At 48.1% G+C, this 18349-nt stretch overlaps 2 protein-coding genes across 2 annotated transcripts in view; one reads left to right on the forward strand and one right to left on the reverse strand.

Annotated features, from left to right (window-relative positions):
- The window catches only part of LOC130295768 (protein-L-isoaspartate(D-aspartate) O-methyltransferase-like), a 134896-nt gene that overhangs the window by 50749 nt on the left and 65798 nt on the right, over positions 1-18349 (reverse strand). The gene's annotated exons all lie outside the window — the stretch shown is intronic.
- Positions 8522-18349, forward strand: part of LOC130295766 (prolactin-releasing peptide receptor-like) — a 35745-nt gene continuing 25917 nt past the window's right edge. The window contains exons 1-2 of the mRNA XM_056546848.1: positions 8522-9411; positions 11352-11467. Of these exons, the coding sequence (XP_056402823.1) occupies positions 11390-11467 (78 nt within the window). The 5' untranslated portion in view covers positions 8522-9411; positions 11352-11389. The remainder of the gene's footprint in view (positions 9412-11351; positions 11468-18349) is intronic.

An 18349-nucleotide genomic window follows, 5' to 3' on the forward strand; every position in this document is an offset into this window, starting at 1 on the left:
CAATGTTCTTCTGGAGACCTTGATTCCTGGCATCATGTGGACGGCCGAGTGTGTGTTGACATGGCACCAGGATGCACTGTGGGAAGAACACAAGCCGGCAGGGGTAGTGTTATGTGCAATGTTCTGCTGGAGACCTTGTGTCCTGGCATCACGTGGATGTTACCGTGACACGTAGCACCTACCTGACCATTGTACAGACCAAGTTTCCCCCTTCGTAGCAGCCTACCCCCTAATGGCAGTGACCTCTATCAGCAGGGCAATGCCCCACCAGTCACACTGCAGACATTGTTCTGGAATGAGGAACATTACAAAGACCAAGGTGGTGACTCAGCCTCTAGATTCCCCAGATCTCATGCGATCGATCATCTGTGGGATGTGCTGGAGAAACAAGACCAATCCATGGAGGCCGCACCTCACACCTTACAGGTCCAAACAACATCTATGCACGGTGCCAATGTTATGGATAATAGATATAAAATGAAGATCATTCTTCTAAGGCTGCATTCACATCTTGTTTTTACAATACGGGTGCCGGATCTGGCTGGGGGAGGGGCAAACCGGGCTCTCCCGTACCCTAGCCGGACCAGCGCTGAAGTCCATTTACTTTAATGAGCCGTCCGGAGTCAAACGGTGACTCCGGTCGGCTCATTTTTGAGCCGTATGCAGTTTCCTGACCGGACCTAAAACCGCAGTATACTACGGTTTAAGGTCCAGTCACAAAGCTGGATACAGGTAAAAAATGAGCCGACCGGAGTCACCGTTTGACTCCGTACGGCTCACTAAAGTAAATGGATTTCAGCGCTGGTCCGGCTGGGGTACGGGAGAGACCGGTTTGCCCCTCCCCCAGCCAGATCCGGCACCTGCAACGTAAAAACGAGGTGTGAATGCAGCCTAACATGGTGGTTTCGTCCTGTACTATGTCCTGCGTGACCACCCTGCTGGTGCAATGCTTATGTAAAGTAGTCTGTTGACCAATTAGAATGCTAACACCATGTGCTACGCCCTACTGAAGAATGTATATTGTGTGTACGCAATACAATAAACCAGAGAACTGCTTTGACCCAATGAGAGAGTCAGTGTGTGTTTTCTCCGTGCACGTATTACCTAATTTGGAGCAGGACATCAACCTAGAGCGGTCACTTGGAATGCATCCAAAACACCTACACAAAAGCTAAACAGCGCCATACTTTGACCCCCATAGAGCTATGTCAACATAGTACATTACAGCCCCAATAGGGAGCCTACATTCTTCCGCAGTGCTCACAATAGCCTTCATCATGGGGTTTATCCACCAATACTATCAATATGCTAATTCTTTCTCTGAGAAGAAACTATCACAGTCATTGGTCCTCATTTACTAAGAGTGTTGTGTAGGTTTCTTTGTGGGTTTTAATTCCATACAATTTATTTTCCACGGTATTTACTACGTTTTCCCTACACTTTGCTTTTTTTACACATGTTCTGATCTGTCCGGTTTTCTTCAGCTCAAATCTACCACATTTTATGTGGAAACCTTAGTAAATATGTTGGGTTTTTGTGAAAATGTCGGGAACAGGCCCCTTTTTGGAGACCACGCCCCCTTTCCCCAGCGTCCACGCCCCTTTTTCAGGTTTTCTTAGCAAAATGGAGAGTTAGTCGGGGTTTTTTCAATTCTGGCGCAAATTCTGGTGCTAACTCTGGTGCAGACAGAATTTCTGGGGCACAACCCGACAAAACATGTCGGGTTTGCAATAGTAAATGAGGGCCATTGTCTACCAGCGGACATTGAAAATGGTGGCATCAGAATTAAATGACCTTGTGTCCTGGCATCACGTGGATGTTACCGTGACACGTAGCACCTACCTGACCATTGTACAGGCCAAGTCCCTCCTTCAATGGCAGCGTACCCCCTAATGGCAGTGACCTCTATCAGCAGGATAATGCCCCCCCCGGCCACACTGTTCAGGTATAAGGTACATGATAAAGATCAAGGGGGTCCATATTGTGACTTTCTTCTCAGCTTCTGAGCTTGGTAAGAGGACAACTGTCCAAGCAGATAGTGGCCAAAATCTGTGACCGTCCTCTGTATCCAGGACACCGGAGAAGGGTGGTGTACCAAAAAAAAAAAAAAAAAATTGCGCAGGTACATTAAACATTGATAACGCAAGGTACTCAGCGATCTATATACCATATAACCAGGTTTTTCTTTAGTTATAGCTCTTACAGGTCAAAGCTCTGGATACATCTCAGTAGGTTTAGATCTAGTCTGTGTTCAGGGGGTGGGTGGCGTGGCGGGGAATTGTGCGGGGGGATCGGAGCAGGAGAAGTGACATTTTGTGACTTTTATACATTAATTGAATTAGGGATAAGTCACGAGTAATTGAACATGTAGCACATCTGAGACGTGCCGGCTGATGTGTTGTGTCGTAGGGGCTAGACGGAGCAGAGGATAGAGCTGCATTTCCCAACCAGGGTGCCTCCAGCTTTGGCGAAACTACATCTTCCAGCATGCCCGGACAGCCAAAGGCTGTCCGGGCATGCTGGAAGTTGTAGTTTTGCAAAAGCTTGGGGGCATCCTGGCTGAAGAACACTGGAATTGAGTATAAAGCTGGACACACATGAGACATGTCAGAAGTCGTGACCGGTGGGGGTCCATCTGCTGAGAACCCCACCAATCACTAAAATAAAGGCACAGAAGCGTTGGGCATCTGTTTCTTTATTCAGAAAGCCAAGTGCACAGTGTACAGACAAAATGAAAGTCTTCAAAGAGTCAGACGTTGTAGGAAAGCTTAGGTACACTTTAATCCCTTAAGGACGCAGCCCATATGGGCCTTAAGGACGCAGACAATTAAATTTTGACGTTTTCGTTTTTTTCCTCCTCGCCTTCAAAAAATCATAACTCTTTTATATTTTCATCCACAGACTAGTATGAGGGCTTGTTTTTTGCGCGACCAGTTGTCCGTTGTAATGACCTCACTCACTTTACCATAAAATGTATGGCGCAACCAAAAAAAATACTATTTGTGTGGGGAAATTAAAAAGAAAAATGCAATTTTGCTAATTTTGGAAGGTTTTGTTTTCACGCCGTACAATTTACGGTAAAAATGACACATGTTCTTTATTCTTTGGGTCAATACAATTAAAATGATACCCATGATAATATACTTTTCTATTACTGTTGTGCTTTAAAAAAAATCGCAAACTGTTTAACCAAATTAGTACGTTTAAAATCCCCCTATTTTGAAGACCTATAACTTTTTCATTTTTCCGTATAAGCGGCGGAATGAGGGCTCATTTTTTCTGCCGTGATCTGTACTTTTTATTGATACCATATTTACTTATATAAAACTTTTAATACATTTTTTATATATTTTTTTGGAATAAAATGTTATAAAAAAAGCAGCTATTTTGGACTTTTTTTTATGTTCACGCCGTTCACCGTACGATATCATTAACATTTTATTTTAGTTGGGATATTTACGCACGCGGCGATACCAAATATGTATATAAAATATATTTTTTTACACTTCTTTGGGGTGAAATAGGGAAAATGGGACAATTTAGGTTTTTATTGGGGAAGGGTTTTTTTCACAATTTTTTATTTTTTATTTTTCACATTTTTTTACTTTCATTTTTACTTTTTTTTAGTTTGCGATTTTTACTTTTTTTTGTTAGTTTGGGATTTTTACTTTTTTTTTTTCCAGTTTGCAAATACAAAAAAAAAGTAAAAAAATGTGAAAAAACCCCTCCCCCAATAAAAATGTAAATTGTCCCATTTTCCCTATTTCACCCCCAAGAAGTGTAAAAAAAATATTTTATGTACATATTTGGTATCGCTAATTGCTTATACTGTTCAGTGCTATGCATAGGGTGTAGCACTGATCAGTATTATTGGTCATCTTCTGCTCTGGTTTGCTCGATCGCAGACCAGAGCAGAAGACCTCAGGCTGCCATGCTGGATGATCGGATCGCCGCGGCAGCGCTGCGGGCGATCCGATCATCCATTTTAGTGTCCGCAATGCTGCAGATGCCGTGATCTGTATTGATCACGGCATCTGAGGGGTTAATGCCGGACATCCGTGCGATTGTGGATGTCGGCCATTACCGGTGGTTCCCTTGCTGCTAACAGCAGCCGGGACCTGCCGCACATGACCCGAGCATCGCTCCGATGCTCGCGGTTATGTATAGGACGTAAATGTACGTCCTGGTGCGCTAAGTACCACCTCACCAGGACATACATTTACGCCCGGTGTCATTAAGGGGTTAAAGACTGGCAAAATATGGCGTTCTCGGCGGGATCATCCGACCATCTAATGTCTGGGGGGGACTCTAGGGGGCAGATGTCATGGCAGAGACATGTCGGACATGTTGGATTCCAACATGCCAGATAACTTTGTCCTTGGGGAGATATAAAGCAGCTTTATCCTCTCTACCTATGTAGAACACATGGACACTTGGCCAATTTAAACGTTTATATGAGGACGGGGACAGCAAGGGTCTGACTGACAAGTGTCCAAACTGTATGGCCAGCCTAAAATGCAGGGGTCACCCATCACGTGCAAGTCATACCTTTGTACTTGGATTTAGTGGCTTTATTTCAATAACAAAACAAAGATATAAAAGGACAACCATCCATTAATCCCTACTACACTGTGTCGCAGGGTTAACCACGGTACATCAAGTGACTGCTGCTTTTTAAAAGGGGTTCCCTGGGAACAGAAAACCAGAGCTAATTTCTTAAAAAATCAGCACCACCCCTGTCCTCAGGTTGTGTGTGGTATTACAACTAGGCTCCCTTAAAGGGGTACTCCACTAGAAAAAAAAATTCTAAATCAACTGGTGCCAGAAAGTTAAACAGATTTGTAAATTTCTTCTATTTTAAAAATCTTAATCCTTCCAGTACTTATCAGCTGCTGTATGCTCCACAGGAAGTTCTTTTCATTTTGAATTTCCTTTCTGTCTGACCATAGTGCTCTCTGCTGACACCTCTGTCCCTTTTAAGAACTGTCCAGAGCAGGAGCAAATCCCCTTAGCAAACCTCTCCTGCTCTGGACAGTTCCTGAGACAGACAGAGGTGTCAGCAGAGAGCACTGTGGTCAGACAGAAAGGAAATTTCAAAAAGGAACTTTCTTCCTGTGGAGCATACAGCAGCCGACAACACCCCTGAGGAAGTCGCTTTGCGACGGAACGCGTGGGGCTCTGGCGTGACCCCGTCCTTTTGTTATTGGATGTCCATCTCTGTCTCTCGCCTAAGTATCACTCGATATTGCACATTCATTTATTGTTATGCTTATTTTTTATGCTTGAGCAGGGTAGGTATTGGGACATAGTGTTATTATCTGTTATTATTGCACTGTGTGTTTGATACGGACGGGGTCACTTACCTGTGGGAGGGGGTCATATAATAAAGAACTTTTGTATTTTCATTAATATATTGGTGGAGTGCGCTCATTTCAGTGAATTTCTTTTGTGTCTAGTGCCCCCGTACTGGATTCATATACCAGATTGCCCTCTTGGTATTGCTTTGCAGACGCCATGTAAATGAGCATTGTTACCAGGTCTCCCCGGTGGTCACTCAGCGACCGAGCACGAGGTCTTGATGATCTTTTCATCGGTTCCTAATACTCCTGTGATTTAGTCATTAGTCTTCCTTATATCGATACTCGCAGACAGCGGTGTGAAGAGACGGCCATGGGACAAGTACAGACCTGATCCCGGAGTCTCCTCTCTTTACTGTCCTGATATATTTTCATATTCAAAAGCTTATTGAGATAGAGAAAAGAACTCTGGGTACAGAAAATAAAACAGGGCAAAGAATAACAAGGGCTTAAAGGGGTAATCCGCCCCTAGACATCTTATCCCCGATAGGGACCCCCGTCATCTCGGCTGCGGGACCCCATATGTCCTGTACACGGAACAAAGTTCGTTCCATGCCGGATGACTGTCGATGTGGGGCAGAGGCCCGTGACGTCACGGTCCTGCCCCGCTCGTGACGTCACAGCCATACCCCCTCAATGCAAGTCTATGGGAGGGGGCATGACAGCCACCACGCCCCCTCCCATAGACTTGCATTGAGGGTGCATGGCCGTGACGTCACGAGCCTCTGGCGCTGAACCTGATGTCATGAGTGCCGCGCGGCGTTGACACCCCGCGATCAGACATCTTATCCCCTCTCACGACTCCGCCCCTGTGTGACGTCACCCCTGCCCCAGCTATGCAAGTCTATGGGAGGGGGCATGACAGCCACCACGCCCCCTCCCATAGACTTGCATTGAGGGTGCATGGCCGTGACGTCACGAGCCTCTGGCGCTGCACCTGATGTCATGAGTGCTGCGCGGCGTTGACGCCCCACGATCAGACATCTTATCCCCTCTCACGACTCCGCCCCTGTGTGACGTCCCCCCTGCCCCCGCTATGCAAGTCTATGGGAGGGGGCATGACAGCCACCACGCCCCCTCCCATAGACTTGCATTGAGGGTGCATGGCCGTGACGTCACGAGCCTCTGGCGCTGCACCTGATGTCATGAGTGCTGCGCGGCGTTGACGCCCCACGATCAGACATCTTATCCCCTCTCACGACTCCGCCCCTGTGTGACGTCCCCCCTGCCCCCGCTATGCAAGTCTATGGGAGGGGGCATGACAGCCACCACGCCCCCTCCCATAGACTTGCATTGAGGGTGCATGGCCGTGACGTCACGAGCCTCTGGCGCTGCACCTGATGTCATGAGTGCCGCGCGGCGTTGACGCCCCGCGATCAGACATCTTATCCCCTCTCACGACTCCGCCCCTGTGTGACGTCACCCCTGCCCCCGCTATGCAAGTCTATGGGAGGGGGCGTGACGGCCGTCACGCCCCCTCCCATAGACTTGCATAGCGGGGGGGGGGGGGGTGAGATCACACAGGAGCGGAGTCGTGACATCACGATACTCCGGCCCCGTGGTCAGCACCCGGCAGTCAGACATCTTATCCCCTATCCTTTGGATAGGGGCTGAGATGTTTTAGGGCCGGAGTACCCCTTTAAACAGTCTACTTCCTGTTGAATATTCTTACTTCCTGTTGAAGCTGTTTACTGTCTTAGTAAGAACCCGATTTACTAAATTTTAGATCCTGAAGTTGGAATTTTTTATATTTTGCAGGGGCACGTAGCAGTGCAACATAACCCAAATCTTCTCAACCATGTTGTAATGTATATACTTACCTTTAATGATATGAAATTGGAGTCATTTCTGCTCATTCTTATCCAATGGTAATAGATGAAAATTCCAGATGCCACCACTGCCAGGGCTCCGAATTATGTTTTTATATTAATGACAATAAATGTAGGTTAGAAGGAGCGGTGAATGTATCAGACCCAGAACAGAGCAGAATATAAGTCCTTGGCCGTGGTATATAATCATCCCCGTACCAGAAGAGCCATGGAGAGGCTCCCGCCGGTGCACGGTGACATTGTTGGCATGATTGCCTTAGAAATGTAATCTAAAAAGAAAAGAGAGAGCGCTCCATAGCGTAATACCGCAGGTATAGGGTCCACAAGTGGAATGGAATATGCCCTTACCAAGTGCGGTTGTGTAAGCTCACACACAACAGTGGTCAGAGTGAGCGAGAGGTAGGTCCAGTCTGCAGCCTTCCAATCCGAGCGAGACAATGGCAAGAGAAGACTTCTGAAGATGGTGGAATTCAACGGCGCTGACCAGGAGCAGACACCTCAGGTAGGTAGGAAGGTAGCTTTATTAAAACAATGCAACGCGTTTCACCGCAGGTGCGGCTTCATCAGGCATCAGGCATGCCTGATGAAGCCGCACCTACGGTGAAACGCGTTGCATTGTTTTAAAGAGGTATTCCAGGAAAAAACTTTTATATATATATATATATATATATATATATATATATATATCAACTGGCTCCAGAAAGTTAAACAGATTTGTAAATGACTTCTATTAAAAAATCTTAATCCTTCCAATAATTATCAGCTGCTGAAGTTGAGTTGTTCTTTTCTGTCTAAGTGCTCTCTGAGGACACGTGTCTCGGGAGCTGTCCAGCGTAGAATCAAATCCCCATAGCAAACCTATTCTGCTCTGTGCGGTTTCTATGGGAATTTGCTTCTACTCTGGACAGCTCCCGAGACACGTGTCATCAGAGAGCACTTAGACAGAAAAGAACAATTCAACTTCAGCAGCTCATAAGTACCGAAAGGATTAAGATTTTTTTATAGAAGTAATTTACAAATCTGTTTAACTTTCTGGAGCCAGTTGATATATATATAAAAAAAAGTTTTTCCCTGGATAAACCCTTTAATACAGCTACCTTCCTACCTACCTGACGTGTCTGCTCCTGGTCAGCGCCGTTGAATCCAACCATCTCCAGAAGTCTCTTCTTGCCATTAGAAATGTAATAACCGGGCAGGTTACAGGAAGGAAACCTTTGCCGCTATATCATCCTATTAGACATCCATAATTTGGGGATCATAAAATTGCCGTAAACGTAACTTTTTTAGACTTAGTTTGTATGAATGTACCTGAAGAATGGACATGACTCTTGCTTGAGAAATTGGTCTCTTAAGCTCCGTGAATCATAAAGTATTTTCTCGTACCTGGGTAAAAAAAAATAAAACTTTACTCACCTATAAATGTCACATACAGTCATGTGACCACTGGCGGCAGCATCATGTGAACAATGTCGTTAATGTTCTCGGACTCCCAATGTTCGGACCCCCCGCGATCAGCTTCTTATCCCCTATCCTGTGGAGTTCTCCTTTGAGAATATTACATATTGCACATTTTTTTAAGTCCCCATGTGGGACTATTAATAGCAAGATTTCAGTTGCTAGTACTGTTCAGTGCAACTGCAAGTAAGAGACCTTCAGCTACCATCTTAACTCATCGGATCCCTGCGATTGCATTGCGGGGGTCTGATGTGTGTCTCAAAACCATCAGCAACTGTATTTTCGTGCTGTAGATGTAGATGCTGTGGTCAGCATTTGTGGTGTCCCGGTACTGTATTTCATACTGTACCTTGTGTGCTGGGTCCCCAAAGTTAGAGTTCCTTGGTACCGTTGGGGTCCGCTTGCTGAGATAACCCCTAGTCACCTCTTTGTTCCTTAATTTTATGTGTTACATGTATATAATTAGTGTAATATATTGATCTATATAGTTTCTGCAGGACCTTAGGTCAAATGACTAATGTTTCTACTGTGATGGTATGCTAAAGGACCTTCCAGGTCATGTGGGTAGTCACATGTTCTACCATAATCCTTTGTGTAAAGGACTGACAGTTGGGATGAACCAATCAGCTCAAGGCCAGCCCCTGCCCATATAAGGGAGCTGCCAGCCAATCCTCGCTCTCTTGGTTTCCGGACTAGCAAAGAGAGGAGATCCGTGCGACTTACAAGACAAACCCAGGCCTGAAGCCTAACAATCTCGCAACTTACTAATCGTGAGTTACTAAATCGAATCCCCGCTAAAGCTAGCGTGACTGCTGGGCCTAAAACCAATCCCCTAAATCCAGCGGAACAGCGTAAATCAATCTCCAGAGCTCAGACTCACAAGGTCCCAACCAACTGTCAGGATCCTCATAAACTGTACAGATGTAAAGACTGTTCCTGTTTTACCTCTGCATAAAATCTGCAGTAAAGTTTCCTACAGTTTTCTGAATCTCCGGTTGTGGACAATCATTTATTCCTCTCTATCGTTCTTGGGACGAGTGGCGATAGGACAAGTATATATTGAGGAGCCCTCACCTGGCGTCACGACAGTTAAGGGTTAAACCAGCACCCTTTCATCACTGCACAGCTACACCCCATATACCCTACACCCCCACAAGCTTACCACACATTCATGACGACTTCTAAAAGGTTAAATGCTGGACATCAACATGCTGTCTGATGTGGGGCATTAGTGGTGAGTTCTGCCTGCTGATAGCAGCCGATACTCACCAGTTATGAAGCCAGCTCAGTTCCTTTGCTCATTTCTTGGCATGTAAATCTTGTGTCGTTTAATGGTTGAATAAAGTTTTTATGTGAAGCATATGTTTATATTAAGCATATATTTTTGTGGTAGCAGGGTGTGATGAGGCCAGATGTTGTTACCCTAGGGGCAGATGGCATTAACTCCTTGTATTCGCGTATTAACCCCTTGTATGCCCAGAATGTATGCCCAGAACATATGTCCAGAAAGTATGCCCAGAAAGTATGCCCAGAACATATGCCCAGAACATATGCCATGAACGTATGCCCAGAACATATGCCCAGAACGTATGCCCAGAACGGATGCCCAGAACGGATGCCCAGAACGGATGCCCAGAACATATGTCTAGAACGTATGCCCAGAACATTTGCCCAGAACATATGCCCAGAACGTATGCCCAGAACGTATGCCCAGAACATATGTCCAGAACGTATGCCCAGAACATATGCCCACAACGTATGCCCAGAACATATGCCCAGAATGTATGTCCACAACGTATGTCCAGAACGTATGCCCAGAACGTATACCCAGAACGTATACCCAGAACGTATACCCAGAACGTATGCCCAGAATGTATACCCAGAACGTATGCCCAGAACGTATACCCAGAACGTATACCCAGAACGTATGCCCAGAACGTATACCCAGAACGTATACCCAGAAAATATGCCCAGAACGTATGCCCAGAACGTATACCCAGAACGTATACCCAGAACGTATACCCAGAATGCGCCGTTTCACGTATATTCGCTGTCCTCATCCTGGGAATTAGAGTGAAGAGATGTCATTTAGTGCGGCACATTGATCACATTGTGCGGCTCTATTACCACATAGCTGACTTTTTATCCAGGTAGATTGATTAAACGCTCTAATCCTTCTATCATACGAAACATTCCGAGTCTTATTTAAGAGATCATTTAAAGAAGTCAGTCTCGGCCTATTTACCGGGCGCTCGGGGCCACTTGGTTAGGAATGAGAATGGAATCTGAGCTTGAACAGATGGTGAGTTTTACAGAATACAACAATAATATATCGTCTTATAGAAATACATAGCCTTCTTCAATTGGACACATCACAAAGAGCTCCTTAAGTGCTCCGCCGATACAGAGCGAGGAATACAAAATGTGCTGCGCATGAATGGAGGATTGAGAGGCTTCAGAAAAACTAGGGAACACTACACTGACTCCAATCCTGGCTGTTTAATCTCATAGATATTGACTTAAAGGGGTATTCCAGGAGTTCTTTTGTATTTGACGATGCTACAGGGGCTGTAAAGTTAGTGTAGTTCATAACATAGTGTCTGTACCTGTGTGTGACGGTGGTCTCGCAATTCTTCTGTGATTTCCCCCCCCCCCCCCAATATTTATTTTTAACAGCATACAAACTAACTCAGGTTTCTGGATTTCCCAGGTTGCGGTGCATCGAGATGTGACATCAATAGTCAGGTAATGACAGGGAGCTTGTCCTGCTTCAATGGGTGGAGCGACCGCTGGGTGGGAAAGAGATCATTTTGCAACAGCACACAGGTTAGAAACCAGGCACACGCCATCACGCCCCCTCCCATAGACTTGCATTGAGGGAGCATGGCTGTGACGTCACGAGCCTCCTCCCGCATCACCAGTCATCCGGCTTGAAGTGAAGTTCTCTCTGTGCGCCAGATGTCTTGGGTGTCGCAGCCAAGATTGCGGGGGTCCCCAGCGGCGGGACCCCCGTGATCAGACATCTTATCCCCTATCCTTTGGATAGAGGATAAGATGTCTAGGGGTGGAGTACCCCTTCAAGAACTGACTTGACATGAGCCATTGTAATAGGAAAGCCAATGTTATTCCCATTTTAATGTAATGGCCGATTGGTGTACAGTATTTGCTTTAACACCAGGGAATTGCGTTAGATGATTCTCCATAGCTGCCCCTCGTAGCAGGGACACGGATAGAGCGGTGCGGCTGTACAGAGTTGGATGGTTTCACCACATCAGCCGACACACATCATGAATGGGTCTATGGTCCCTTGTTCTGCTCTCCAGGTGGCCATGAACATATTTCATCTCACAGCTATCGTGCCTGGTTCCTCTATGAGCATGGACAATCAATCAGATGATAATGGACAAATAATCCAATAAGGACAGGAGAACAGGGACTCCTCTCTTATCTGATGTCTATCTTTAAGCTTTAAAAGCTTTTTCTATCCTTGTACTAGTGCCTGGAGCTTTATTGTACCTACACATGCCACTAATTGGTTTTTATGCTGTCCGATTCCACACGAACCCAGCAGACAGTACATTGTCATGCTTCTTCTAGGGGTACTCCGCTCCAAAGGATAGGGGATAAGATGCCTGATCGTGGGGGTCCCGCCACTGGGGACCCCCACAATCTCAGCTGCGGCGCCCCAGACGAACTTCGCTCCATGCAGTATGACTGGGGATGCGGGGCACAGTCATGCGCCACTCGTGACATCATGGCCACGGCCCTCAATGCAAGTCTATGGGAGGGGGCGTGACGGACATCACGCCCCCTCCCATAGACTTGCATTGAGGGGGTGTGGCCGTGATGTCACGAGCGGGGTGTGACCGTGACGTCACGAGCCTCCGGCACTGCACCCGACGCTCTAAACGAATGACGGGTGCAGCAGGGAGATCGAGGGAGTCTCCAGCAATAGGACCACCGCAATCAGACATCTTATCCCCTATTAGAGAATAAGATGTTTAGGGGCGGAGTACCCCTTTTACTCTGTTGCCTGACTAATTCACCTTTATTCTCATTTCTCCCCAATCAATCCTATCACTGGCTACCTATTGCCCAACAAATTCAGTTGAACCTGCTAAAAACAGCGTACAAGGCCATGCAAAATCTGTCAGCCTCATACACCTCGGACCTGATCTCCCGATACCGCCGCTCACGTAATCTCTATTCTGCTCAAGACCTCTACCCGTGCTCTCCCTCCCCATCCGAACCTCACACAACCACCTCCAAGATTTCTCCTGTGCTTCCTCCATACACTAGAACCACGACCCCGACCCATCCAAATGTCGCCCACCATCAAGACCTTCAAAAAGAACCTGGAAACCCATCGCTTCGGGAAATATGAACTACAATAACCCACTGCTTCCCCAGTTGTTCCTTGATGACCAGCGACCTCCCCCCATACTTGTAGACTGGAAGCCACTGGTTCTGTTCTCAATGGTCTCACCAAACATAACCCCCCCACCCCACCCACCACCACCGTAGAAGCCATTATTTCCATATCTTGCACTAGTGTTGGTCAGGACGTCTCAGGAACTATATTCTGATTGGGAGAAATGGCTTAGTGAACCCTTTATGAAAATTGCTTGTATAGTAAATTGCTCTTGACAGCTTGTTCTAGAGATCTCACTAGAGACGCTTATGGTTCCCGTATTATGCGAGAGCATGAAGACGGGAGTTGTCATATATCACCACAAAAGGCACGGGCTGGGATTTTAGGGGATCCAGGCACCATTTGTGTCACGATGCCGGCTGGCAGGTAGTGGATCCTCTGTGCCAGAGAGGGATTGGCGAGGACCGCGCTAGTGGACCGGTTCTAAGTCACTACTGGTTTTCACCAGAGCCCGCCGCAAAGCGGGATGGTCTTGCTGCGGCGGTAGTGACCAGGTCGTATCCACTAGCAACGGCTCACCTCTCTGACTGCTGATGATAGGCGAGGTACAAGGGAGTAGACAGAAGCAAGGTCGGACGTAGCAGAAGGTCGGGGGCAGGCGGCAAGGTTCGTAGTCAGGGTGGATAGCAGAAGTTCTGGTACACAGGCTTTAGACACACAAAACGCTTTCACTAGGCACAAGGGCAACAAGATCCGGCAAGGGAGTGCATGGGAGGAGGTCAGATATAGTCAGGGACCAGGTGGAAGCCAATTAAGCTAATTGGGCCAGGCACCAATCATTGGTGCACTGGCCCTTTAAGTCTCAGGGAGCTGGCGCGCGCGCGCCCTAGAGAGCGGAGCCGCGCGCGCCAGCACATGACAGCAGGGGACGGGAACGGGTAAGTGACCTGGGATGCGATTCGCGAGCGGGCGCGTCCCGCTGTGCGAATCGCATCCCCAACGGCCATGACAGTGCAGCGCTCCCGGTCAGCGGGACTGACCGGGGAGCTGCAGGGAGAAAGACGCCGTGAGCGCTCCGGGGAGGAGCGGGGACCCGGAGCGCTAGGCGTAACAGTACCCCCCCCCTTAGGTCTCCCCTTTTTTTTGTCCGGTGACTGCCTCCCCTGGGATGAGGACACCGGGAAGGAATGGATGGTTTCCTCAATGGCAGGCAGTACAGCAGGAGTAGGAATGGGGAGGGAGGGCAGAGGGTGAAGCTTGGCACGGGGCAGGGAGACACAAGGACGGGAGCCATGAGGGGACACAGAGGCTTGCCTGAAGGGACTGGGAGGGGGGGAGAGGCATTTTCTGTGGCAGGCAGAGTCCCTAACGACCTTAGGGGGACCGGATACAGGAGGAACCACAGGGTCACGGCAGGGAGTACTGGGAACCGGTTTAAGGCAGTCCTTGGAACAAGAGGGACCCCAACTCTTGATCTCCCCAGTGGACCAGTCCAGGGTTGGGGAATGGTGTAGAAGCCAGGGTAGTCCAAGGAGAATTTCGGAAGTGCAATTGGGAAGGACCAAAAATTCAATTTTCTCGTGATGAGGTCCGATGCACATTAGGAGGGGCTCCGTGCGGTAACGCACGGTGCAATCCAACCTGGCTCCGTTGACCGCGGAAATGTGGAGTGGCTTGACAAGACGGGTCATCGGAATGCGGAATTTATTCACCAAGGACTCCCGAATAAAATTCCCAGAAGCACCAGAGTCCAGGCAGGCCACGGCTGAGAGGGAAGAGCTGGCTGAAGTAGAAATCCGTACAGGCACCGTGAGACGTGGAGAAGCCGACTTAGCATCAAGAGACGCCACACCCACGAGAGCTGGGTGCGAGCGTGCGTTTCCCAGACGTGGAGGACGGATAGGGCAATCCACCAAAAAATGTTCGGTACTGGCACAGTACAGACAAAGATTCTCCTCCTTACGGCGATTCCTCTCTTCCAGGGTCAGGCGAGACCGATCCACTTGCATGGCTTCCTCGGCGGGAGGCCTAGGCGCAGATTGCAGTGGAGACTGTGGGAGAGGTGTCCAGAGATCTAAGTCTTTTTCCTGGCGGAGCTCTTGATGTCTCTCAGAAAAACGCATGTCAATGCGAGTGGCAAGATGAATGAGTTCATGCAGGCTAGCAGGAGTCTCTCGTGCGGCCAGAACATCTTTAATGTTGCTGGATAGGCCTTTTTTAAAGGTCGCGCAGAGGGCCTCATTATTCCAGGATAGTTCAGAAGCAAGAGTACGGAATTGTATGGCGTACTCGCCAACGGAAGAATTACCCTGGACCAGGTTCAGCAGGGCAGTTTCAGCAGAAGAGGCTCGGGCAGGTTCCTCAAAGACACTTCGAATTTCCGAGAAGAAGGAGTGTACAGAGGCAGTGACGGGGTCATTGCGGTCCCAGAGCGGTGTGGCCCATGACAGGGCTTTTCCAGACAGAAGGCTGACTACGAAAGCCCCCTTAGACCTTTCAGTAGGAAACTGGTCCGACATCATCTCCATGTGCAGGGAACATTGCGAAAGGAAGCCACGGCAAAACTTAGAGTCCCCATTAAATTTGTCCGGCAAGGACAGGCGGAGGCTAGGAGTGGCCACTCGCTGCGGAAGGGGTGCAGGAGCTGGCGGAGGAGATGATTGCTGCTGAAGTTGCGACTGAAGTTGGTGCACAATGGTGAATACTTCCGACAGCTGGTGGGTTAGATGGGCGATCTGTCGGGATTGCTGGGCGACCACCGTGGTGATATCAGAGATATAAGGCAGAGGGACCTCAGCGGGATCCATGGCCGGATCTACTGTCACGATGCCGGCTGGCAGGTAGTGGATCCTCTGTGCCAGAGAGGGATTGGCGAGGACCGCGCTAGTGGACCGGTTCTAAGTCACTACTGGTTTTCACCAGAGCCCGCCGCAAAGCGGGATGGTCTTGCTGCGGCGGTAGTGACCAGGTCGTATCCACTAGCAACGGCTCACCTCTCTGACTGCTGATGATAGGCGAGGTACAAGGGAGTAGACAGAAGCAAGGTCGGACGTAGCAGAAGGTCGGGGGCAGGCGGCAAGGTTCGTAGTCAGGGTGGATAGCAGAAGTTCTGGTACACAGGCTTTAGACACACAAAACGCTTTCACTAGGCACAAGGGCAACAAGATCCGGCAAGGGAGTGCATGGGAGGAGGTCAGATAAAGGCAGGGACCAGGTGGAAGCCAATTAAGCTAATTGGGCCAGGCACCAATCATTGGTGCACTGGCCCTTTAAGTCTCAGGGAGCTGGCGCGCGCGCGCCCTAGAGAGCGGAGCCGCGCGCGCCAGCACATGACAGCAGGGGACGGGAACGGGTAAGTGACCTGGGATGCGATTCGCGAGCGGGCGCGTCCCGCTGTGCGAATCGCATCCCCAACGGCCATGACAGTGCAGCGCTCCCGGTCAGCGGGACTGACCGGGGAGCTGCAGGGAGAAAGACGCCGTGAGCGCTCCGGGGAGGAGCGGGGACCCGGAGCGCTAGGCGTAACAATTTGCCTTTAGTTATAAAGGGAGATTGTATTTTCTCCTATTATGTATATATTAGGCAATTGCTGGAAATTCGGCTGTTACCAAATTCATAGTAAAAGGTTTCCGAGGGTCTCGGTCTGCACTATACATCAGCACCTCTGCATGTAGATAACCTCAGGGGCTTTAGAAACATGGACATGCCCGGGTGCAAAGTTCATAAGGGGTTTTCTAGTTTTTTTTTGTTTTTATTTTTTACTGTTTATTTATAAGATTTTTTAAGAACAATATTCCAGAAAGGAAGCAAAAATACCAGTAATACACGTCAAGGAAATGCATGTATACAAAGAAGTACCAACAATACGAAAAAAAAATATATATATAAAAAAAAAAAAAATGAAAAAAGGTTAAAAATAATAAACACGAAAAAGAGAAAAAGAAATAAAAATAAAACAAATAAAAATAAAAATGGAGTAATTGTAAGCCATAACATTAAATAGCATTTTCTGGCTAAGCATTGAGGTTTTAAATCCGTAACATATTGCAGCGTAGATAATACAGAAACCATAATTTTTGAAACATATAAATTGCAGGCATCCTATCATTGTGTAATTCCCGCACCGTACGGTGCTATAGAGATTTAGCAACGTAGGAATTTATGGAATTAAGTTAAAACAACTACCGTATTTTTCGCTGTATAAGACGCACTTTTTCTTCCCCAAAACTGGGGGGGAAGTTGGTGCATCTTATACGGCAAATACACATTAAAACCCTCTCCTATCGCGGCGGTCCCTGCGGCCATCAACAGCCGGGACCCGCGGCTAATACAGGACATCGCCGATCGCGGTGATGCCCTGTATTAACCCTTCAGACGCGGCGATCAAAGCTGATTGCCGCGTCTGAAGGGAAAGTGACACTAACCCGGCTGTTCAGTCGGGCTGTTCGGGACCGCAGCGGTGAAATCCCGGCGTCCCGAACAGCTTACAGGACACCGGGAGGGACCTTACCTGCCTCCTCGGTGTCTGCTCCGTGCCGGGATCCCCTGCATGGCCGGTGCTCTCCTTCATCGTCATCACGCCGTCCCGTCATCCAATAGGAGCAGCGCGCGTAGCGACGCGCGTAGCAACGTGATGGCGGCGACGGAGAGCGAGGATACCGGGCAGAAGAGACGCTCCGGAGCGACGGGGACACCCCGGGGATGCGGCGACAGCGATGGAGGGCGACATCTAGGGCAGCGGTGATGGGTCCGGAGCGGCGGGGACACGTGAGTATTACCTCCTATACCAGTGGTCTTCAACCTGCGAACCTCCAGATGTTGCAAAACTACAACTCCCAGCATGCCCGGACAGCCAACGGCTGTCCGGGCATGCTGGAAGTTGTAGTTTTGCAACATCTGGAGGTCCGCAGGTTGAAGATCACTGTTGGGTTCAGAATCTTTTATTTCTAGATTTTGCACCTTTAAAATAGGGTGCATCTTATATGTCGGTGCGTCTTATATGGCGAACAATACGGTATGTCACGATCATAATAGAGAAACCATTTTCATTGGAAAAAAGTTGAAGAAGGAATAAGGGGAATAGAAGTAGCAAGGTCCGCACGGCCCTCTCCACAGTTTCTGGCATTGAGTCAGAATAAGCATTAAAGGGGTATTCCAGGCCAAAACTTTCTTTTATATATCATTTGGCTCCGGAAAGTTAAACAGATTTGTAAATTACTTCTATTAAAAAAATCTTAATCCTTCCAATAGTTATTAGCTTCTGAAGTTGAGTTGTTGCTTTCTGTCTAACTGCTCTCTGATGACTCACGTCCCGTGAGCTGTGCAGTTCCTATGGG

Source organism: Hyla sarda, chromosome 11, assembly GCF_029499605.1.
Source record: "Hyla sarda isolate aHylSar1 chromosome 11, aHylSar1.hap1, whole genome shotgun sequence".
Lineage (NCBI taxonomy): Eukaryota > Metazoa > Chordata > Amphibia > Anura > Hylidae > Hyla > Hyla sarda.